At 45.6% G+C, this 23,515-nt stretch overlaps 2 protein-coding genes across 9 annotated transcripts in view; one reads left to right on the forward strand and one right to left on the reverse strand.

The window, feature by feature from the left end:
• Positions 1–13,270, reverse strand: part of col6a3 (collagen, type VI, alpha 3) — a 39,166-nt gene extending 25,896 nt beyond the window's left edge. The window contains exons 1-11 of the mRNA XM_088382437.1: positions 12,902–13,270; positions 9,643–9,727; positions 6,754–7,350; positions 5,591–6,184; positions 4,875–5,498; positions 4,153–4,743; positions 3,479–4,078; positions 2,656–3,231; positions 1,631–2,230; positions 753–1,346; positions 27–608 (exon numbers count right to left, since the gene is read on the reverse strand). Coding sequence (XP_088238563.1) covers positions 27–608; positions 753–1,346; positions 1,631–2,230; positions 2,656–3,231; positions 3,479–4,078; positions 4,153–4,743; positions 4,875–5,498; positions 5,591–6,184; positions 6,754–7,350; positions 9,643–9,727 — 5,443 coding nt within the window. The 5' untranslated portion in view covers positions 12,902–13,270. The remainder of the gene's footprint in view (positions 1–26; positions 609–752; positions 1,347–1,630; positions 2,231–2,655; positions 3,232–3,478; positions 4,079–4,152; positions 4,744–4,874; positions 5,499–5,590; positions 6,185–6,753; positions 7,351–9,642; positions 9,728–12,901) is intronic.
• mlphb (melanophilin b) overlaps positions 1–23,515 on the forward strand; it is a 58,804-nt gene that overhangs the window by 29,394 nt on the left and 5,895 nt on the right. For 4 of the 8 annotated variants that reach the window (XM_088382422.1, XM_088382419.1, XM_088382427.1 and 1 more), the window contains exons 3-4: positions 14,171–14,313; positions 21,392–21,558. In XM_088382422.1, coding sequence (XP_088238548.1) covers positions 21,434–21,558 — 125 coding nt within the window. In that variant the 5' untranslated portion in view covers positions 14,171–14,313; positions 21,392–21,433. Of the gene's footprint in view, positions 1–11,601; positions 11,641–14,170; positions 14,314–20,580; positions 20,906–21,391; positions 21,559–23,515 lie in introns of those variants that run through there. The other 4 variants (XM_088382423.1, XM_088382425.1, XM_088382421.1 and 1 more) reach the window with 3 other exon arrangements.

Here is a 23,515-nt window from a genome sequence, read left to right on the forward strand (position 1 = left end):
GGCAAAAAAATCGGTCTACAGCTTACCAACAGCAGGTGTATATCCAGTTGCATCATCAACATCTTTCATCATGGCTTTGACAGACTCATGAATACTTGGCAGATTTGTAAAGCTTGTGACGGAAAAATAATGTGAGGGTGTAAAGGAAATGTTTTGCATCTCCAATGTATCTGCATTGTTTGTTCCGATAGAGAACGTCCTTATTCCATTTTTCTTGAGGGATTGTGCTGGCCCTCTTACATCGTCCTTGGACCTGCCGCCACTAAAGACAAACAGATACTGAGGAACCAGAGATGCATGTCGGCCTCCGACCGAAGCGGCAAATACGTTGTCTCTGACAAACTCCAGCGCTTTGCCAAGGTAGAGGGGTCTGCCGTACTTATGCCCCATGTTTCGGATGGAATTGAGCACATCCGTCTTAGACGAATAAGAATTCAAGTAGAAATTGACGGTGGAATTGCGGCTGTACTGAACGACGGCCATCCGGTCTCTGCCGTCAAAGTTCAAGGTGTCTGCCATTTGCTCGATAAATTGTCGTATCGCTTCAAAATCGTTTCGTGAGTCATATGATCCATCGATCAGAAACACTACATCATTTTTCCTTGGTTCTGTAGTAGAGAGACAAATGTACAACAAATCAGTCACCATAATCAATCATTGACAAGTTCATATTTTTTCATCTTGAATGATCCTTTTGAACCAAGAGAATTCTCTCGTAAAATCGAGAAACAATTCCACACAGAACAGCTTACCGACACTCTCCACTGGGGCTGATTGTTCTAAATGGTGGTCTGCCTCTTTAAGTAGCGACAATACGCTTTCTTTAGCAACAAGGAGTTCCTTGTAATCGCTCACAGAAAATGCATATTTAGCATCGTGAGACATTGTTTGAAGTTCTAGGGTGTCAGCAGTCGCTGTTCCAATGGCAATTATTATCACACCGACGTCTTTCAGCATTCTGACGGGTGCTCTAATGTCATCGGCTGACCTTTCATTGCTCAGCACAAAAAGGATTTGTGGCACACCCTGAGGGAATCTACTACCTGCATCAGGCGTAAAAACACGCTCCCTCAAATATTGGAGGGCTGCGCCAATGTTGTTTGGTGAACCGCCTTTGTGAGTCAGATCTCTTATTGTGCTGACAACAGAGTCCGCCGAGGAAAACCGCTTCAAGTCAAAGTGAATCTGTGCTGTGTCACTGTACTGAACCAAAGCCACCTGGTCGTTGTTTTCATCAATGTGAAGCTCTGCTACTACCCCTAACACAAAATCCTTAATATCTTGGAATCTTGGTTCAGACTTATCGGTTCCGTCAAGCAAAAATACAATGTCCCGTCTCATGGAATCTGTAACCACATAGGCAACAGAAAACAACAATACAGTTAGAGAGGTGGCCGGCCGGGTCTCTGGGAACACAAAGCAAAGCTACAGGGGGGAGAGGTAGGTAGGTAGGTAGGTAGGTAGGTAGGTAGGTAGGTAGGTAGGTAGGTAGGTAGGTAGGTAGGTCGCGAGCGGGCTCGCTAGATGGCAGGTATGGGAGGGAGGGAGCCAGGGAAGTAGCGAGGTGGGCGGACACAAAAAACCAAAATAGAATTTGGCAGATATGATAGGGACGCAAGTCATTTCTTACCTAATACAGTGGGAGGCTTTGATACGGTCTGCCGAGGCACTCTTTTCACAAAAGAAACTAGCTGCTGATAGATTCTTCCAGTATCCTCAAATTGTCGCAGAGCAAAGGCATAGGATGGTACATGCGCAATTGTTTGTAGCTCGAGTAGATCGGAATTTTTGGTTCCAACGCAGAAGGTGACAACTTGGTCTTGTTTAAGAGCAGCCGCAGCGCTCGTGACCTCATCTTGAGATGCCCCTCCACTCAATAGAATCAATATCTGAGGCACACCTTGGTTGTGCCGGCTCCCAGAGGACTCTGAAAAGGCGTTGGTCCTCACATATTCAAGAGCTGCCCCAGTGTTAAGAGGCCCACCACCTTTGTGTTTCAACTGCTCGACAGTAGTAAGAACATCTTGCGAATCAGCATAGGTGTTGAAACTAAAGTGCAACTGTGGATCGCTGCTATACTGGACCACAGAGACCTGGTCCTCGTTCTCACCCACAGTGAGTGTTTCAACCACTTGTTTAATGAAACTTTTAATGGCTGGGAATCCACTCCGAGTTTCATCTGAACCATCCACCAGAAACACAATGTCTCTTTGTGGGGACTCTTGTTCCACTAAAAAAAAGAGCGAAGCCATGTTAAGGATCAAAAACACATTGTAAAGAAACATCGTTTACACGGTTTCTCGGCTTGGTCTGTAAGGATCATTCTTGAAAGACAAGTTACACGCTTGAAAATGCAAAAGGCAAAGGGCATCCTGAAAGAGAAGACTACCATGAAATCCAGGTTCAATGTCAATGATCCGATAATCATTGGCTCAAGGAGGAGCTTCAGAAAGTGAGACAATGTGGAGCTGTCAAGAAAAGGCTCTCCAGAGAGAAAAGTAGGTGAGCCGTGGAAGGAAAAGGGTATCCAAGTTTCTCTGAACAAGTGGAGAAACTTTAAGCGATGTGAACGTTTCAGATATGGATGCAGTTTCATTGAAGCTCGAAAAAGGTGCAAAAGTCTCAAAACAAAGCAGAACCAGAGTCCATTCTTACCTAGAGGAGGCTCAAGGTCTTTCCCCACCTGAACAAATGACACTATCTCTTGTTGGACAGACAAAAGTTCACCAAAAAAGGGTAGATTGAAAATATAAGCAGAAGAGGAGGCAATTTTCTCTAGCTCCTCTTGTTGAGCGTTTTTCATTCCAATAGCAAAAGACAGAACGCCAAGTTGATGGAGGCCAGCTGCAGCTCCCGAAACGTCATCAGCGGATTCGCCTCCGGTCAATAAAAACAGAATCTGAGGGACTCCCTGGACAAGCCTGCTTCCGGAGTCAGCGTTGAAAATGAAATCCCGCAAAAACTCGAGTGCAGCTCCAGTGTTCCTTGGCCTCCCTCCTTTATGACGAAGGCTTCTAACGGCATAGATGATGGCTCGTTTGGAATCGTGGGCTGCCAAGTTGAAGTAAACGCTGGTGTCGTCGCTATATTGAAGGACGGCCACTCGGACCTTATCGTCGTCAACGTCCAGCTCTTCTACCATTCTTCTGATGAACTCCCGGATTGCCGGTAGTCCGTTTCTCGAGTCGTCTGAACCGTCGACAAGGAACACTATGTCCCTCTTAGTGCGGCCTGCGTCGTACGTGTGAATACATAGAAAGACCATTCAAAGACTATGAATAAGCAGAGAATGAAAGATAGGCCCTAGTGTGTCAAAGTATAACAAGAATCGTGGCGTGGAAAAAGGACACTACGGTCGCACAGCTACGACACGGAAAACAGTCTGGAGTTGATCAAACCAAAAGAATGTCATAATGTTTCATGCAAAACGCGTATCGGAGAATTCAAGGAAAAGCAATTGTTCGGATGGGATTCTTACCTATTAAATCAGATGTGGATTCTGTGGGATCTTTGTTTGAGTTCAGTGCAGCAATGAGTTTAGATTGGATCGAGGGCAAGTTGGAAAGACGAATGACCTTGTATATGAAACTTGGCTCAAAGGCAACCATTTCCAATTCCGCAAAATCGGAATCGCCCACTCCGATCCCCACAGACATAATTTCGTGGTCCTTAAGCGCGAGAGCTGGGCCCCTCGCGTCATCGGCCGATGGTACGGTAGTTAGAAGAATCAAAATCTGCGGCACTCCCTCCAGCCTCCTGCTGCCGGAGGAGGACGTAAAGACACTGTGTCTCACAAACTGCAGTGCAGCCCCGACATTAAGGCGTCTCCCTCCACCACCGTGCCTCAAATTGTCAATGGCATTCATAACGTCGCTCTCGCTCTTGTGGGAGTGCAGATAAAAGTTGACATTGGGCTTTTCGGCAAATTGAACCACAGACACCCTGTCTTGGTTTTCACTGACATAGAGACTCTCCACTATGCTCTTAAGGAAGAGTTTGATGTCTGAAAACCCATTTCTTGTGTTTTCAGAGCCATCCAGTAGAAACACAATATCTCTTTTTACACCATGACCTTGTACTATAAATGAAAAACATTAATGCAGATTTTCAGGGAACCCTTGAGCAAATGGTAGAAATAAAAGTTTTCCTTACCTTCCCGCAGGACGACGTCGAGCTCGGCTCTCGGAAGGGCCACGTAGGTATTGAGTCGTTGAGGCACGGTGTCGAGTTCGCTAAATTCCTTCACTTTGAAGGCAAACGAAGGGTTGTGTGAAATCTCCTCGATCTGCTTTCGGTCAGCGTCCTTGACGCCTACGCCGAACGGCACAACGCCCTCGGTCTTCAGCACGCCGGCAGGCTCCTTCACATTGTCCCTGGATCGGCTTCCGGTCAGAACGATCAGAAACTGCGGGACACCTTGCGCCCTACGGCTGCCGTAGGCCTCCGACAAGATATTGTCCCGCATGAACTTGAGAGCCGAGCCTGTGTTGAGACTACGTCCTCCGGCCAGTGTCATTTGATTGACAGCTCCCACAACCTCCTCTTTGGTCTGATAGGTGTTCAGATAGAAGTTCGGTGTTGGCCTCTCGCTGTGCTGAACCACCGCTACTCGCACCTTGTCACGCCCGATGTCAAGCGGTTCAATGACTTTGAGGATAAAATCCCGGACGTAAGCAAAGTCTGACCGAACAGAGTCGGTACCATCAATAAGGAAGGCGACGTCCCTTTCGGATCCAGTCACGGCTGTGGGGGAAAAGTCATAAAAAATAACATTAAATTGAAAAAGGAAATATTAACAGTAACTATCTGCCGTATTGCAGATGCTATAATGTGTTTAACAAGTTCAAATGCGTCAGACAAGAATAAATCCTCACCAACTTCTTCAGTGGTTGTTGTCAAGTCCGTATCTCCGACCACCGTGATTAATTTTGGCATGATTTGTTCAGCCATAGCTGGCAAATAAGCAAAATTAGCCTCATGGTAAGCCAAGTCTGGAACAAAGGCCACCGTTTGCAGCACAGCCTGGTCTGCTTGCCCTGAACTGACCACAAAGGTCAGAACACCTTCAAGAGCCACCTTATCAGCAACACTCTTTATCGCATCCTGGGTCGGACCACCCGTGATCAGAACCAACACCTGCTGGACTCCTTGCCTCTTACGTGAGCCCGCCCTCGTACTAAACATGTTACGGAGGGCATACTCCATGGCGGTGCCCGTATTCAAAACGGCGCCTCCGGTCAGTCTGAGTTGTGAAATCCGGTCCACGACACTTTGCCTGTCGCTCAGGGTGTTGAGATAAAACTCAATTTTGGGCTGCTCAGCAAACTGCATGAGGCCAATTTGGACTCGCTCAGGGTTCACTTCCAGTTGATTGACCACGTTAATCATAAAGTCTCGCACATAGGGAAAGTTATTGCTGCCGATGTAGTTGGAGCCATCCACGAGGAAGACGATGTCTCTGATCACTCTTTGGGTCTGCACTGTTGTTATCTCCACCACTGAGGAAAAGCAAAAATACCACAAATAATGCAAATTAAAACAGTGTTCAATGGATGAAACGCATGCATGTTTTTGGAGAACGAAGCCGGACCTGGCTCAGTGGGTACTTCAGTCACCACGACGCCAGCGAGAGTGGAAAGCGGGGTAATGATTATCTTGGGGCTGCGTAGTAGCTTGCGGAAGTCCGACATTATGAACAAGACACTCTCGTCAAAGGCAATCTCCTTCAGCTCTTGCGTGTCGGCCGTCTTGGAACCTGCGGCCATGGTCAATACGCCCATTCGCTGCAGAGCCCTGGCCGGCCCGATGGCTTCGTCGGTGGACTTTTTTGATGTCATCAAGAGCACAAGCTGCGGGACGCCTTGTTGAAGACGACTGCCCTTGTCAGGCCGCAGCATGTTGGTCCTCACAAAGTCCAAGGCGGCTCCGATGTTGACCGATTGGCCCTGTCTGGGTTTGATTCGACCCAAAGCGGACATGAGCTCTTCCCTGGTTCCATAGGAGTTGAGATCGATCTCCAGTCGGGGGGTATCGCTGAACTGAGCCACACCCACTTGCACGCCGTCTGGGCCGATGGGCATGGTGTCGACGAACCTCCGGATGAACTCTCGTACGGAGTTGATAACAGTGGCGCCCATTGTGCTGTCAAGGAGGAAAATGATGTCTCTTGGTCCAACGGCCACAACTAAAGAAGAGAGAGCGTAGATGAATAGGAAGCACCAAATTAACAACTGTCGATAAACACTAGAAAATTGCTAATTCCCCGCTAAATCATTAACCCGTTGCGTCCAATAAAAAATACAATACATATAAACGTCTAAATATACAAACAAAAAGTATATATATCAAAATATAATGGCCACCAACTAATTGAAGGTTTAAGACGATGAACTACCTTAATTTAAGAGCAGAGGTGATGATCAAAATCCTTTTTTTTTAACCATAACCCTGACATTATTAATAGTTACGCCAGATCAAAAGTATGATTCTGACCACCACCTACTGTACGATTGATTCCCCAGTTGCCCTGAAATGAACAGCAAAGATAACTGCCAAACTTTTTATGCTGTCAGATACTTGTGGCTGTAGAACATCTTCAACCCAAACGATATTTGCAATGCTAAAATGTCATTTTTGTTGCTGTGCGTTCATTTTGAAATTGACAGTTTTACAAGAAGTAACAGGATAAAAACACATGAGTATACGGACCATCGGGTGCCCCCTTAAACCCACAATGACAGAAAGGTGACCTACCTTCTGTGAACTCATTCTGTATTATAATGGTGCGCTGGACCACACCCTGAACAAACGGCATCAGCTGGTCAACCGTGCTCGTCACTGTTCTGAAATCAGGGGCCGACAGGACAAACGACCTATCGGTTGCGACCGCTTCCAAATCTGCAGGGGCGGTGTTACCGATGGCCACGCCAAACGTGACCACTCCGGCCCGCTTAAGGGACCGGTCGCCGGCGCCGGTATCGTCAGTGGATGGGCCAGCACTGATAACCACCACCATCTGGGGAACGCCCTCCTCTGCCCTGCCCCCTGCCGATTGGCTCAAAAGGCTCTGGGCTACTTCTTCCAAGGCCAGGCCCAGGTTAGATTGGGGACTCCCTGAGTATGTAAGTTCCTTCACAGCCTCCAGGACGGACGCTTTGCTCTCATAGCTACTGAGATAGAACTTAATCTCTGGGTTGGCGTGGTACAGGGCCAAGGCCACCCGAACGGCCTCCCTGCCCACATTGAGGCGCTCAATGATTCTCAATGCCAATTCACGCACGTATGGAAAGTTTGCTGCTCCAACGTTCTGCGATCCATCAATTAAGAGTACAAGGTCTGCGGAATCTTGCGCTTTAAGGGGGGAGAGAGAGAGAGAGAAACAGAACAAAATGGAACTTGTGAAAGGGTTAACGGTGAAAAGGTGAGAAAAAAGATCTCGGGTGACAAGTCAGTGCAAACAAATCATTGCAAAAACATCATGCTGCATGTCGGCTGAACCAAGGAGATTTGCCCGAGTGCTTTGAATTGTTTCTGGTTTGACTCAAATAGTTCAAAATGTAGTTTGGAATGAGGTGCTTGCTTTCACAATGATGGAACGTGTAGCTTCCATGGTTGACCACAATGGTGTCGACTTCTTCGTGGAATCTTACATTGTGAGGTTCCCTTTTAAATGTAATGTTGCTCTGGTCTTACATTTATCTTTTTCATCTTTACAACCTAGTGGCGACTTCACTATTCCAATACTTTTGGAGGCGAGTGCATAGAACACCATGCGAAAATCAATTGGGTGTTGATGATGGGATTGAAAATGTCTACAAACTCCTTGGTGTCGGCCACTCATGCAGACTCGTGTTATGGACCTTGGATAAACGTGACCAGTAATGACCCGCTGGCTCATCCTTTTGCTTGCGGAAGTTTGTACCAAGTCAGATTGGTGTTGTGATCGTTCGCAACGATGTCAAAAACAAACACTTGACTTGTTTTCGGTACTTGTTCAGCAGGATGAGGATGGAGCCCAGGTGGATTCATTACTGTCTCAGATACACAACGTTACACTTTTTTTAAACAAACACACAAACAAACAAAATACATTTACACATTGGGATGGAAAAGGGCAAACATTGTCAAGACACATCAGCAAGTGGTGATGAGAGGTTAGCGATTGTTGGTGTGGAAATTGTGACACGTGTTGTGCTGTTATGGTACTAGGAGACATTTTGTCAGCTCTTAACCCTCCTCTTCACTTTGGAATCACTTTGACCCCATCCCAAGTCTTGAATCCGACTTTACTACATTTTCCTATTCTAATCAGGTAGCAAACACCTTGATATATCTATTTTCAATGTCAGACGAGGGGGCAAAATATCTGAAATATTATTTGGAATATTTAGGCAGTCAACAACTGCCATGTAAATTTGAAATCCACAAGAAATATTGTAGGCAACAGGAGGGTTCATTTTACAATGTCAATTAGCAGGTGATGTATGGTATGATGTATGTATATGTATGTTATACAACATTTAATTCATAATTACAATAATATAATTTGCATATCCCTAACCCGAAGGACCAAATTATGAACAATTCAGTGCGTTCGGTTAGAACACGAATTGTTGTGTGTCGACGTACGGCATGCATCTGAGGTGATTTTCTTAATGTGCATATCACAAGTGATGTTAATTTTGTGCATTATAGAAGGTTACCGTATTCTAAAGAGAATCCGATTGTGTTAATAATAAAAAAAAGTCAGCCGCATGTGCAGCGGAGTCCATCCGGCACATGCGGACACATTAGTTTGGTAGTGGACGACCGTCCCATTTCATTACCTGTCCCTCCTCCGACCCCGGGGGCTTCGTTTGGCATCGACTGCGCCACGGCGCTGCAAAACCCCGCCACTAAGTCTCGGCTCAAATCTCGCAAGGCCGCAAAAGAGTCGACGCTGAACACGTGCGTTTGACGAGGCTGGCTAGCAATCTCCCTGAGCTCCCAGTCCACGGCGTCCTGAACCCCGACCGCAAACACTTCCACGCCGGCCATCCGCAGCACTCGCGCCGGTTCGGCCACGTCGTCCTGCGAGCGGCCGTCCGTTAGCACCACCACCACCTGCGCCGCTCCGTCGCTAGCTCGGCTGCCGGAAGCGGCGTTCAAATGGGTGCGGATCAGGAAGTCCAAGCCCAGTCCGGTCCGGGTGCCCCCGCCGTGATACGACATAGCCGCGACGTGCGCCAGGACTCCCCCAGTCGTCGGGTAGCTCTTGAGGTGGAACTCGGTTTGCGGCTCGGTGTTGTACTGCACCAAAGCGAACTTGAACCTCCCCCCTCCGACCTGGTCCAACGCTCGTATCGTACTGTACAGAAAATGTCTGACGTGCTCAAAGTTCTCCTTTCCCATACTCCACGACGAATCCACGAGAAAGTATACATCAGCTGCCAAACCGTGGGCACAATCTTCAAAAAGAAGAAAAATTGCTATTTGGATGCCATGTGAAAGGCCAATTGAACACTTATGTGCTAACGTTAGCATTCTTAGCTTTTTGTGGGTGTACCTGACCGCTAAATTTCATCAAGCTAATTGGAGTTGGATTTCTTAAGGGCCTCATCACTGTTGAGAATCACCTGTAAAAGTCAACTCTTGTCAACTTACCATCCTGCGCTTGGAGGTTTGGAAGAAATCCTGCAAGCAGGACCCCCACAAGGGCGCAGAGCGGTATCAGCCGATGCCGTGTCATCTTCACAAGAAAAACAGGAAAGAAAATGAGGCCAAGTTAGTCCACACGGGTGAAACCCAAATCTGAAACTCACAAAGCAGCAATAAAAGGGCCATAGGAGACTTTTCTTTTTTTTTTTTAATGGTAAATGACTGCCAAGGACATCTGAAATCAAACAATTTCCCCCAAATCATTTTCCAGAACAATACCAAAAATGAGTTGTGGATAGCTGAAGTAAATTTGTCATCAGCATTCACACCAATAGACAATTTTGAGTTAACTCGCCATGTTTTTTTGATTTAATTTATTTATTTGTAAATTTAGAATACTATGCAGGCACTGGGAGAACAAGCAAACTCCACACAGAGACGCTCCAACCGCACAAAGCGGAACCTTCGCGCTGTGAGGCAACAGTGCTGACCACTTTTCTACTGTGCTGGCCCACAAAAATATATGTTTGCAAAAATAGCACTCTGCGTGTGTGTTTGTGTTTGTAAATGCACGCGTGCGTGTATGTGTGGACAACACTGCGTAAGTCATCTTATGCAACACGCTGACAAGGACATATTTAGGATGTTTAAGCAGGCCAAGAGGCGCTTGTAGGACGAGATTCTCCAGGCTGCAACCAATGCGAAGGTGGGATTGGAATGGGCCACACACACACAAATTGAACGCAGCAGACTGCACACATAACGACGCACTTAATAGAAACAAAATGTTATTCAAGCTGCGAACGATGATGAACGGGCCCTGGAAGCAAGCCCAGGAATGCGCCCAGAACCAAAATGGCCGACTGTCTTGGATTTCAAATATGTATAGGTCCTTGAGACTTTTTTGTACAACCTGTTAAGATAGAAATGTTGAATGAATTTTCAGTTGATAGCTGAAAGTGGTGTGATGTGTTACATAACATACGACGTATAATTGACAATTTTGTATTTGCATTAGATTTCAGGCTTGCTCGAGACTTTTTTTTAAACATAAGCTGTTCCGTTATTTGTCCCACTTTCCCCAATTTCCTGTCACGGTAGCCACGTCCACCAAATTCCGAATGTGTGTATACACGTTCACATATATACACACATAAAAGTGTTTTGGCATGTCGAAGCTCCTAAAAAAGTCGCCTTGTTTGCTGCAAAAGTAAACCCGAGCAATAATAATTCCAAGGGTGCCTTTGCGCTGGCCTTATAAGGCAGAACTACTTTTTGAGAGGCTTCCTTAGATGCCTTTGACACACCCAGAGATTTATTCCATTCATTAAAAATAAACGCTTTTCCTTCCTGATACTTTTTCTCCACGAAATTCACTCCAGAGCAATCTTGATACATTTTACCGATAAAGGCGAAATTTGGTGGGCGCATCATTCCGAATAGGTTTGACTTCACACCGCCACCTGCTGGGCACAACAATTCCGGACTTGTGCAGAACCTCCCAGCTGGAGGATGTGACTCGCATAGGAGAGGCGGTTCCATGATAAAGTTACAAGCTCGGGGAAGGGGGGGGGAGTTTTCCACACAGCTGCTTTGTGTTAATGCGTCTGACACGGAGCAGATGTGCGCCGGCCGGATGACGGTGCCCATCGCGGGCCCATCGCCGACTCGTCACCTTGGCACAGGATGGCAACGAGGACAAGAGTCGCCACTGAGGGAGACGTTCGATTTTCAAGTTGCATTCTTTCAAACACTTGAACCGCCGGCTGTTGATTTACACCCTTTGCAATTACAGATATCTGCGGCCATAAATAATAGAGAAGCTTTCAGAACCTTCCAAGTTTCCAAACATCTGCACCGCATCACGGAGGGGAAAAAAAGAAGAAAAAAAAAGGCGAGTCCGCATGAGAGAGTGGAATAGCTATAAAACATGCTGATTTATAGTCTATTTCTTCAAAACCTTTGTTAGGAGTTCTTCTGCCAGAAACAATACAAGCAGCCAAGGTGGGTGTGTGGGGGGGCGGTACCACTAAATTACATGAACACAAATTAAGAGCACCCAGTTAAGTGGGCCCACAATCTACAGCTTACAGCAAAAGACAAGGCTAATAACTTTTGGGGCTTGTAACGTCATCAAGATTTGTTGAAATAAAACTAGAGGCTAATCGACAACTCATCGTGCATTAAAATAATCTTTAATGAATCGATTAGTCCTTCAAAGGCATCATTTGACAAAATCGTGACTTTGTCCATGCAGGTGAATGTGTGTCCTCAGCAAATTGCACTAAAACGGGAGATTGACAGATCACACCTGGCGTCCTCCCTCCCTCCCTCCCTCCCTCTCTCCCTTCCTTCACTTGGTCCTTCTCTTCTTTCTCCTCGAAACACGACTCATCTGGCTCGTTGTGTGGAAAAAAAATACTGTCCTGACACTTTTCCATTCTCTCGCTCACTTGTTGAGGAAGAGTGAGTGAGCGAGCGAGCGAGGAGGGTGTGGTTTGGGGCTACTGCTGCAGTGGAAACATCTCGCCTATCCAAAAAGACTCCTTAGTTATGCAAGTGCAGGCAGTCCAAATCTTCTTGAATGCAAAAGCCAGAGCAACTTCAGCAACTGTCATTTGTGGACAAAACTGACATTTGAAGTCCATAAATTGAATTTGTACTGTTTCATTGGAATGCTTGCATTGAAAATTTAAATGTATGAGTTGAGAAAAGAAGTCTAATAAACTTAAAACTGAATTTATAATTACGAAACATACATTTACTCTGAACTGGGATTTGATTCTCACTGAGTAAATGTAATCTGAATGTTTATTTTTTTATCATTATAATGTAAGAAAACACATTTATCTGTATATCTATTTAATTTTCCCCAGATTTTCAAAACAGAATCAATTTTTTTATTTGAGATTGTCTGAAATATATTTAAAAGATTTTTCCTAGATTTTATACATGAGTTTATATGATCCACTGTTCATTATTATAAAACGATAAGTACTTTTATCCTTTTGGGGATGGAAAAAAACGAACGCTGCAGAACAAACTGTGATTTCTGCATTGATTTCTGGATTTTGAGCCAGTCCCGGAGGGCCCAGGTAGACGCCACAGCATTGCCAGCAGCAGAGCAGCATATGTCCAACGTCACCTTTTGCATTGCACCTCACCTTTTGCCCCTCACTAAGCCAAACGGACCAGCGGCCTGTCATTAAAGCTCACCATCGACACGTGCACGTCATGACCGAAAAGCAGAGGTCGCAAAGCTTACCCTGAGCTGATGCGGCGCGGGCTCCACACTCGACTTTCTTCTGAAGTGGAAGGAGAAAAAGAAATGTATCAGTTGTAGATGTCAGCAAGAAGACTCGTGGTCATTATCCTCGATAAGATCCCAAAGGGTGGGGAAAGGGGTTCAGGACAGGACAGAACGGGAAGGCAGGAAGGCGAGCACCCTCTCGGTCTCGACCCAGAGGAGCTGTGGCGCCGAGTTCACGGCTGGGATGGGACAAATTTCCAAAGTCTTGGAATTCTGCCGCCTCGCTCTATTCCTCCCTCCCACTTACTTCTCTGTGAAGGAAAAGGAGGAAGGAGGGGATGGAGTGGGGACTAAATGAAAAGCAGACACATACTGCTGCCCTCTTTGGTCTGCTTCTGGAGGCACTGAGATGATGTCACAGATTTCTTTCTACCTCGCTTGTCATCTCCAGCAACTTGTGACGGATGTGCTACAAAAGCTTCACTTGTTAACATTTGAGTCTTCCCTTTCAGGCGCACCTCTCAACCTTTTTGGGGTTGTTTTGATAAATAAACCACATTTTCAGGCCGACAATAGTCAAAGAAAATACTTTTTCCTGGGGTCCAGGAATAAGGTCAAGTCATTTGTGTGTGTGATTTCCTTTTATGGTGAGTCTCCAGGCGTCCTATGATCATTTCAGCCAGGGTGTACCTTGTCTCTTACCCAAACTGCGAGCTTGAGATGTTTAAAAAAAAAAAAAAAGTTATTCTGTGGTGCCGGACGTGAGGCGAATGCTAACCGTGTGCTCGTAAAGCGCTTTTATTATTTGGTGTGTTTTCGTGGATAATGCCACACCTTCACGCTGCTACCAAGTGCCAGCTTTCAAAATGGCGGTTGAGACTCTTGTTGTCAACTGAACTTAAATTCATACATTTCTTCCATTTTGTTTCAAAGTACGATGAATTCGATTTGATGCTGTCAATCGAAATCGCCGGAAAATATGCAACCCCACTCTCAAGAATGTGCAATTTGACTACATTGGTAATTACGCTGCGGAGTGAATGAAAGTCTTTGGCTCCAACAGGAAGAAAAATAGCCGAAGCGCCAAAAAAGCGACTTTTTTATAGTTTTATAATGACTGTTTGTAGCACGGCACAGCAGTTGACCGTGCGAGTCGCACGTGTGCCACCGCCGAATTTTGGCGGTGTAACTTTTTATGAGGTGCAAATGAATTGATACGTACATATTTACAATGTTGGCCTCACAGTGACTTGCATAGTGTTGCTGCTAAATTTGACTTTGCAGACTAAAAGAACATCAAGAATGTTTTTCTTGGATGGATGGATGGATTCACGTGCTTTCTTGGAGGTCACGTCTCAAAGGTGGACAGCGCAAACTCCGGCGACATGGCTGCGTTGACGTCTGCTCTCTCCCCTCGGTGGGCGAAGGTAAGCTCTGGTATCTTCAAACATGCAGATCTTCATTCATGGAGTGCGCGCACACAGCAAAAAAGACTCATATGGAAGTGCTTATAACGCTGGCCTGTGTTGTGTTGAGTGCAAAGCATTACTCACGCCAACATTTGCAGCACAGCAATGCTCTGTTGTGGCGCCCGCCGGTTGCTAGGCAACCACTGCTGGATGAGCTGCTAACTTTGAGAATTTGATAAGTGCTAAGATCCCTCTATAACCCCCCCCAAAGCCCAAATTGTCATCTACGAGGCTCATGAAAAGAGCTTCATTTGATTTTCTTATTAACCCCACGCTTATGTGGAGGGTAAAACGGATTCCTTTGAAAAAGTGGAGGAATCTTCAGTTGTACTTTTCCTGTGCAGGCATTTGAATCTTTTTTGAGGTGTCTCAGCTGTGGTGAAGAGACGCTTTGATGGCCACACGCTTCTTTGGCTGCATAACAATGCAACGCTTGTCGTCAATCCCCTCTGACTTATCGTTCCCTCAGTTCCAAAATTAAAAAATGAGACAAACGGTCGTTTTCTTTAGTGGTCTGGGAGGGGTTCTTGCATATATGTGGAAATTGTGAAGCGCATAGCCGCATTAGTCATCAACTGAGAGTATACTTGGCATTTTGACTCATCATAGCAAAATGACACCATCACTTAACTGTCCTTGCCGTTTGATGCAAAGTCACCGGAGGAGAACATGCACTGGCCTGCACGTTGAGGACAAAACTTTCCTCGCTCCAAAAAGAAACTCTGAGTCATGCCTAATATATACTAAACTAACAAACACCATTTTCTGTGGTTCAGTTGAGCTCAATCCAGTGGTCAAACCAATCTGTTACACAAACGACTCGAACAAGTCGCACTCGAGCGAGACTCCCAAACTGACTCATCGAAGAAAACCAGCCTCGGTGAGACAGTAACCCGATGGTCACGCAAACGAGATCCCCGGTGCCGTCGCCAAGTTCCAGAAGATTAGCCAGAACTGCAACACCGGAGGACCCGGACTGACACTGCCAAAATTCTCTGCACTGATGCAACCTGAAGATTCTCATTCATCCAGGTGATGAAATAAATCATGGCTGGAAAACATGTTGCAGTTGCCATGGCTTCAACGCTCTGAGGATCTTATGACGGGCCCAGTTAACTCATTCACTGCCAACCCGGTTAATATCTTTGACGTCAATGGCACTGAATGTCAGTGTTTCCGCGGCGGATGGGATTCCCAGTTTCAGAATCAGATTGAGCTGAGTGGGGGAAATGTTTACAGTTGTACACAAAAGGAAAATATGGCGCCATTTCTGCTTTGGGTTCTTTTCACGCGGGAAGGCCAACAAACAACAAACTCCGTCCTACTCATTCTGACAAATCGCTTATCGTCCGTCTCTGTTGTATTTGGCTCGGCGAAGCAGCTGCTGCAGAAACTCTCATCTCCTCAAGTGTCTGCTCGTTTTACAGCAAACGTTAGTCTCGTTCGCTTTTTTTTCTATGGGACACTAATGAGTCAATGACAAACGCTTTCAGTTTGGCTTCTCCATCTAGGGTTGTGGAACGCCAAACTAAATTATTCATGGTCATTTCCTTTGAAAAGTGGAGAAACTGTGAAAGTTGTTCGCTAATGTTGGTCGTGGCCGACTTCCTATTTGCAAAGGTTGAACCGAGGCAACTGGGCTTTTCTTGTTTGTCCAAGACGTTTTACTACTTCAAGCCAGATGGTCACCCCCCCCCTGCCCCCCGGGTCCATTTTGGCCATGGCTTCTCGACGTTTTAGCGCCATTGAGTACATTCGGATGGCCCGCGTTCAACAATTTTTACCAGGAAATGTCAAGAGCGATTGTTTCTATTTGCATGCCACGTTTGCGTGTTTCTCTCCACGAAGAAGAGTCACGGCTCAGGGGGACGAGTCCAAGAGGAAGGCCCCAAACTATTTCTCCAGCCCCGTTTGGGATAAAGTCCGTCTTGAACATCTGCTTCAACGCTCTTTCCGTTTTGCATCTGCTGGCGTCTACGGACAGCCGAAGCGGACGGCGAGATTTCACACTTTGTTGCCTGGTCGCTCATCCAAACATTGCATCTTTTTATGGCTTGTTTATTTATTGCCCAAGTAAACAATGAGGAGCACATTCTGGAAATTACACCATGGCCGCATAGCTCAAAGCACAAGTCACCGTCTTCAGCATGATGTCATGTTAATGATTTTGCATCACTCAACCTACGTATTTGGATCCCCTTGATGGTTTGATTAAGAAGGCGGAATTATAAAAAGAAAAATGTTGACGACCACAAGGAATGAAAACATGAGAATATGTTGCACATTTGCGAGGGCGCGCAGCTGCTTCCCATCCCGAGGGATCCTTTGATTTGCTTCACTGGTGGACAGCTACAGATTATACTGCCATTTCGCTTTTCTGATGCATCTGGCGCTTTTGTGCTGGCACGGCAAAAAAAAAAACTTTTCATGTGCAGAGCACGACGCTCCCGTCACATTGTCGTAATCATCCGTTCCTCATGTCCGCACGGCAACGTGTAAAAGACTTTTGTGTTTTGCGGAAAGATTTTACAGAGTCGAAGATTATTCACATCATTTACTGTCTCTGATCTCATCTTGTGGTTGAAATTTGGTAAGAGAGCGCAACTGGAAATGACCAAAAATTGGCCCAAGATGGCCGACGATGCGTCTTTTTGGACGTGGCGTCTGTAGACTCCCTTGATAGACATGTCTACCAAATTTCATGTTGCGAAGTCAAACCGCTTTGGAGTTTCTTGGCGGATCATGTCTGTTCACAAAAAATGAAGACCAGATGGGCGGAACCGTTTCGATTGTAAAGTGGTGTAGGCCGTCCTAGTTCTTGCTCGTTGGGCCATCTTGTCCTTGACTTGGAAATGTTTTGACATTCGTCAGCATATTTTGCTTGGGAATGTGTCCAGATTTCAGCGTTTAGATGCGTCCAATCAATTATTCTTAAAATAATAGTTGGCTCTGTTTTATTGCTTGAGCTTCTGGATGTTTTTGTTTAATTTTTTCGGACGACGCTTTCCAGAAGCTTCAATGCGTAGAAAGCAGTTAAGGTCTTTCCAATCATTCACTTGCACTATAGTGAAAAAGAACTCAGTGTCTCCAGAGTCACGTTTGAGGAGAAAAGCCGTTTCTCTTACATGAGCCGTTTAGTGATGCGCACATGTTTCCACAGCCTATTTGGGGTTTGGAAAGTCATTCTGGAATATTCCTCTCCCTCCCTCCCACCCCCTCCCCTCTTACTCAGTCTCTTTCCCACAATGGCCATTTCATCAGCGTTGGAGGTAAAGTTACAAGCAACATGTCCAAAAGAACATTTTTGCATCCCGTTGAAAAGATGTTGAAAAACGTACACTGTAGCAACTTTCATCTCATCGTTTGAAATTGATGCAGGAACAACCGGTTTGAATGTGGAATGGTGTCCACTCCGGGCTCCCGTTTGCGTCCGGAAGCTTCAAGAGTAAGCGGCCTTGGCTCCGGCTGGATCCTCAGGTCAGGTTCTGCCAAGCCCAAAAAGCTCCCTAGACGCGACGATCCAAGCGAACAATGGCCGCTATTGAGCGGCCGTGCTGTGCGCGTTTAATCGACAGCTGGAGTCGATTAACGTTCAGGCCGGCGGCCATGACGACGCATGGCGAGCATGGTGCGGATGCGAATGGATGGGTCCATTTTTCTTCCGGGAGATTTTGCCCCCCCCTCGAGCTTTACAGATGTGACTCAGCTCGTCTTTTCCACCACGCTGCTTTACAGTTTCCACGCGACGACTTTTTCGGTCGCCATCTGGAATTCATCGGGCCTCGCATCCTTACATTTCCCCGATCAATGATGGCCTTCTAGCTATTATTATCTGTCTTTTGACACTTGTTTGACTTTAGGAAATTGCTGTCAAACTTTATTTTCTAATGGTTACTCTGGTAGCAAATGAATTTCAACTCCACAACCTTCTACAGCTTGACATTTCCATAGGTACAGTTTGGATGCTTGTGGGTGACTGTCTGGCCACTGTTTTGCCTCATTTTTTTGCTCTTGTAGAATTTTGGGCTGAGCTGTCTGCTGGAAGACAATGGACTTGTTTCTTTTCAGCCATGCATGCTTTTGGTCTTCATTGTTCTGAACAATACAGGATTTTCCATCCCAACTTCGATGCTTTACAGTGGATTGTGCTTTTTGGATTCGTGTGTGTGTGTGTTTGAGGTGGAAGTTTTTACGAGCAACATTTATACGACAGATGTTTTAGAGGGTGTGGAAGGAATGATGTTAATGAAAATTTTTAGCTTGCGGTCAGCCAAGAAAGACAGAAGATACCATTAGAAGTGTAAATGTGGTTGTTGTCTAAAATGAGGTCATTACAACTTTGGTCGGGCCAAAGGACAGCTTGTGTTATTTATTACATTTTGCAATTTTGTGTCATAATGGAGGGAAAAAAACATGATGTTTTTGTTTTAAAACCCCATAATCAGCTGTGAGTGTGTGTGTTTTGGCCGTATTACAAGTTGAGTGTGCCTGCATGTAGCAAACAACTTGAGCGCTGGCCCACATGGCTTGGTGCTACTTCACGACTGGGGAGCGAGCTTCCGGACCTGCAGCATGGTGCTACTGTCTGCTATTTCCATTTGAAAATGTGTTTCAGGCAGTCTCCGAAATAATGAGACAAGTACACATTGGTTCATTTTGATAAGACAAACTCAATCACAATTGTCCGTGAAGATATTGTCTGTTTCAGATTTGGCCAAATTCCCTCGTAGGAGTTCTCCAAGTACGAGCCCAGTGATTGACCTGGAATGATGCCTGACTTTCTGTTCCATATTGTCCTTGAGACTTATTTTTGCGTCTACTTTTTCATGTTCCAATCATTTTGGAGCTTTGAATGGTTCCAAAGCTAAAGTAGGGAGGAGAAATGTTTGTTATTTTATTGGCCCCTGCTCTCCATATGTTGATTTTTTTAAATGAGGGTTAGGTTTTTTTTGTGGGACGCCAAGTTACAAGGAAAGACTCAATTTGAGAACCGCCGAACGAGAGCACATGGTTTGACATGTTCTGCAACCCAAAAGTTACATCATGTCATGATCCAAACAGCGTCCATATGTAAAAAGAATCTCCAAGTGTTCCTCATTGGATGCGTGAAGGGAAACTTTGGACGTATCCAAAAGCTATAAAATGGAGGTTTTCCTATAAAACCGCTGGATATCATCCACGTTGCGTAACACACAACGACCCTTTGAATAGGGGGCCGAAACATCTCCGTTCTGGTCCAAAGGCTTACTTCACTCAATGTTTCATATACTGTGTGGAATTTGTGAGAGAGACACACTCTCGCTCACCAGTAGGCAGTTTCTATGTGTATACATTTACAAAAGTGCATGTTTGGGTTCCCGTCTGGGCTTTTGTAAACATCCACAAAGGCCCGGTGGGGGGGCGGTGGGCATTTGCGTGCATTCAAGTCGGTGGAGCGGAGGAGGAATGCAAGTGCAATTATGGCTTCATCACAAAACTTTCTTTTTTTTGTCGCTCGATAATTAGCGGCAACTCCTGCGCTCCGAAGGGCAAAGAGAGAGAGACAATCCGAGACGGCGTATGAGAAGCGATGCTTACACTCGGATCTTAATCTGACGACACAGGAAAACGGTCAAGGAGACGCCCAGACGTTATTAAGTTAATTGGTCAGGACATAGCGGAAAACGCAACAGCTTTTACCAAGTAACCAACAGCTCCACCAAATTGGATCCAAGTGGCCAGACCAAAAAGTCTCGACAACCCATGCGTGAAATTGAATCGGCCATTCTCCCCTTGTTGATTATTTGACGTGGGGATGAGTTGACCTTTGCTCTTTGTCATCTTCAAATGCATTGTCAACGTCCGCTCGACTGCCGTCATCCTGTAGGTGGAGCTAGTCCGCAAGACAGCAGCCAAAGGACTGATGGAGAAGCCGACGTTCAAACGTTGACAGCTTGATGTGACCTCACTGACATTTGAGGCTAATTGGCACGTGGTAGTTGGCAGTAAAACTCGTATGGAGTTGCTGGAAAGGTGCTGTGGTGTGTTTTGCAGTGGGGGGGGGGGGGAGGACCCTCAGTGGCCCCTCAGTGGCCCCTCAGTGGCCCAGGAAGATGGAAGAGCTTGTTGACAAAACAAATGAGGAAACAGGATTTCTGGCCCAGGGGGGATCAAATTAGCCACTTTGAAAACAACAACCAGTGAATGATGAAGAACAAATTGGACCAACGACTTCCCACACTGACAAGACACATTTAACACATGTGTTTCATTGCGCTCGTCACGTTAAATCCCACAAATGGTGACTGGTCAACATTTGCCCGTCCGCTAAGTTGTTCCGCATGACATGTGACTTGGGATTTTGGCTCCATTTAAGATGGCCGCCTCCAACGTGCTGCCCTTTTGATGTGAATTGGCTGCAAATAGTGCTGTCAAATGGAAGCGGCTTGTCTCAGCCCCCCCTTTCGCCCTCCTCCTCGCTAAGCAGACATGTGATTAGAATTGCCGTCGGCCGCCGCTGGCGTTTGCCCTCCAGTCGGCTCGGTGTTAGGCTCCTCGCTGGCTCCGCAGGGTAAGCAAGCCGCTTCCATTTTTGCTCCGCATTTTACATCTCCTCATTGGTGTTTTTCATATATGATCATTATTTTTTTGGCTGAAAATGTAGGCTACTGTTATTTGAAATGGAAACAATTTAAGGGAAAAACAAAAGTGGGAAAATAAGTTCAATGGATATAGTTTTCCTTTCAACTATGCATCTCTGAATGAGAATTTGTTTTCCTGCCAACTTCTTTGGAAAATAAGCAGCCACTTAAATACCTGTTGAGCTCATCCACGTTAAAAGTACTGGACGTGTCGTTAGAAGAGGACGCATGGAAAAACGTGAGCAGGAACTTGAGCAACAACATTTTCAATGTCTCCCGCCATCCCATCCCAAGCTGCCACTGATGGATTATTATCATCTTTTTATTTTATTTTTAAATGTATTCATTTTTATTCATTTTATGTTTGTTTTTTATTATGATTTTTTGTGTCATTTTACATCCACCTCTTCTTACAGAGAACTGTTAAAAGTTAGCAGCCAGGCCTTTGATTGACGAGAATGATGGGCGGCGTGAGCGTCCAGGAGCTGGATCTTTCCAAGCTCACAGACGACGAGGCCAAACACGTGTGGCAAGTTGTTCGGCGAGATTTCGACCTGAGGAAGAAAGAGGAAGACAGACTTGGGTAAGAAAGTCGAGCACTTGGTTTACACTCCTCTCTAACCCCGCCCCTCCCACCCTGCCTTACTGTTCCAATACTTTTGGAGGCCAGTGTCCATGGATGTAAACAAACATGTGAAACATTGTTTCATAATCGGATAAGTTGAGTGGGAGTCCAAAATGGGATTCACATGCCTGATCGTAAAAAGCCTTTTCCGCTCTCATCATGTTTCCTTCCACATGACGCTCGAGCAGCTCTACACTACAAATATGAAGCAAAAGTCGCAAAAATCTTTGGAAAGTTTGATCCAGACCAAATCATTTCTTTGGCTTTGTGTAACTTTTTTCCTTTAACTTCTGGTTTTTGGTCCTCTCAGTAGTGGTTGCATAAAAATTGGTTGTGGACTACACGAGGATTAGATGTTCGCGTTGTCAGATCATAAATTGCATTTATTGATTTTTGTTATGATTTCTTGGCTGTTCACACACGATCAGGCGGTCAAGTCACTTTCTTCTTGCATCACGAGAGGCTGATTTTACACCAATTTCCTCCCATGATCATAATCAGCCATACCTACCTGCACTTTTGGCTCAGTGAAGTTCACAGTTTGAAATCTACATTTTTTTCTGGAGACAAGACACGCAAGACACCGAGACCATCGCTTTGTCTGGGAACAATCTGTTGCTTAAGTCTTTACAGCTGTTTGAGTCTGAGTGAACGTTTGGCCCATGTCCTCACATTCCCCACTTAAGGTTTGCCAGCGACGCAAAAAGAAAAAAAAAATTTCTCCGCTGCCTTTTTTAAATCAAATATGAAGGATTGACCGTCTTCTCACTCCTGAAAAGCTCAGGCCAAATTAGAGGCTCACTTAAGATGCTGAGATATGTCAGAACACGGAAATGGGTTCAAGAGACCGCCCTCTTGTGGTTGTTGACAGCGCATCCAGTCATCCTGCTAGCTTGCTTTCAATCAGGGCATGTTTGAACAAAATCGACTTGCTTCAAAAGAAGTTTGAGTCATAAAATTGAATTTGCCCCAAATGACCAAAATGACGCACATCCTGTTCAATACCGGTTTTGGTGTGTGCAGTTATCCCACCCAAATTTTGGGGGAAATTCACCCAACAAAAAGGCTGCTTTAAACTTTAAGGCTGGCATTTCTTTTCAGCGTCATTTTAAGATGGTAAAGAAGAAGAACTCTCTTGTTTTTCTTCCCACATCTCGTAAATGTTTATTCGCTTGCCGCTGCATTTACGTATTTTTGTGAACTGAATCAGGCAGGCAGGCCTTCCAAATCGGTGATCCTAAAAACACCCGAGAATTATCTGAGCTCACAACTTAAACATCAAGTGGCATGAATAATAAACCCAAATGGAATTGAAAGCTAATGCGAACACTGATGCTAGCCAAGTCCAGGAGAGGAAAAGCTGCGTCTGGCAACAATAAACGAGTCTCGTTTTGTTTAGTAGATGTGTGCCTGACGTGATGTTTCGAATCAGAGCAGAATTACATGATTATTCATGGCCGGCTGCCAAATCTGCTGCAGTTTAGCGGGACATTAACAGAGTAGTTTATTCCGTTTAACCTACTGATCTGGGCAATGAGTTAAAGAGCTGGCCTTGAAGGAAGGCAAAATGAAAAACAAGCATCCTCTCATCCTTCCTGGGTGTTGTGCCAGATTCCAGCAAACAAAGCCACGTCTGATGTCTGGGACTAGTTGCCTGTTCTTCAACTTTTGGGCCAGCACATTCTGAATAATCACACACTTTAGCTTCAGGTCATGCCGCATTTGCTCAAAGCACCGAAGTCATTCAAAAAAGAAATGCGGCCAAGTCACAGCAAGGACGTGTTTGTTTGAGCAGGACTTGCGCTCGGGTTCTCCGGCCCCCCTTTTTAGTAGCGTGCAAACAGCAAAGTTGCGAAAGCAAAGCTCATCTACCACTTTGGTTTGAAGCAAACACGTCTGAGGCAATTTAACCACC

Source organism: Syngnathus floridae, chromosome 8 (assembly GCF_059516105.1).
Source record: "Syngnathus floridae isolate MCC-2025c chromosome 8, RoL_Sflo_1.0, whole genome shotgun sequence".
NCBI classification, from domain to species: Eukaryota; Metazoa; Chordata; class Actinopteri; order Syngnathiformes; family Syngnathidae; genus Syngnathus; species Syngnathus floridae.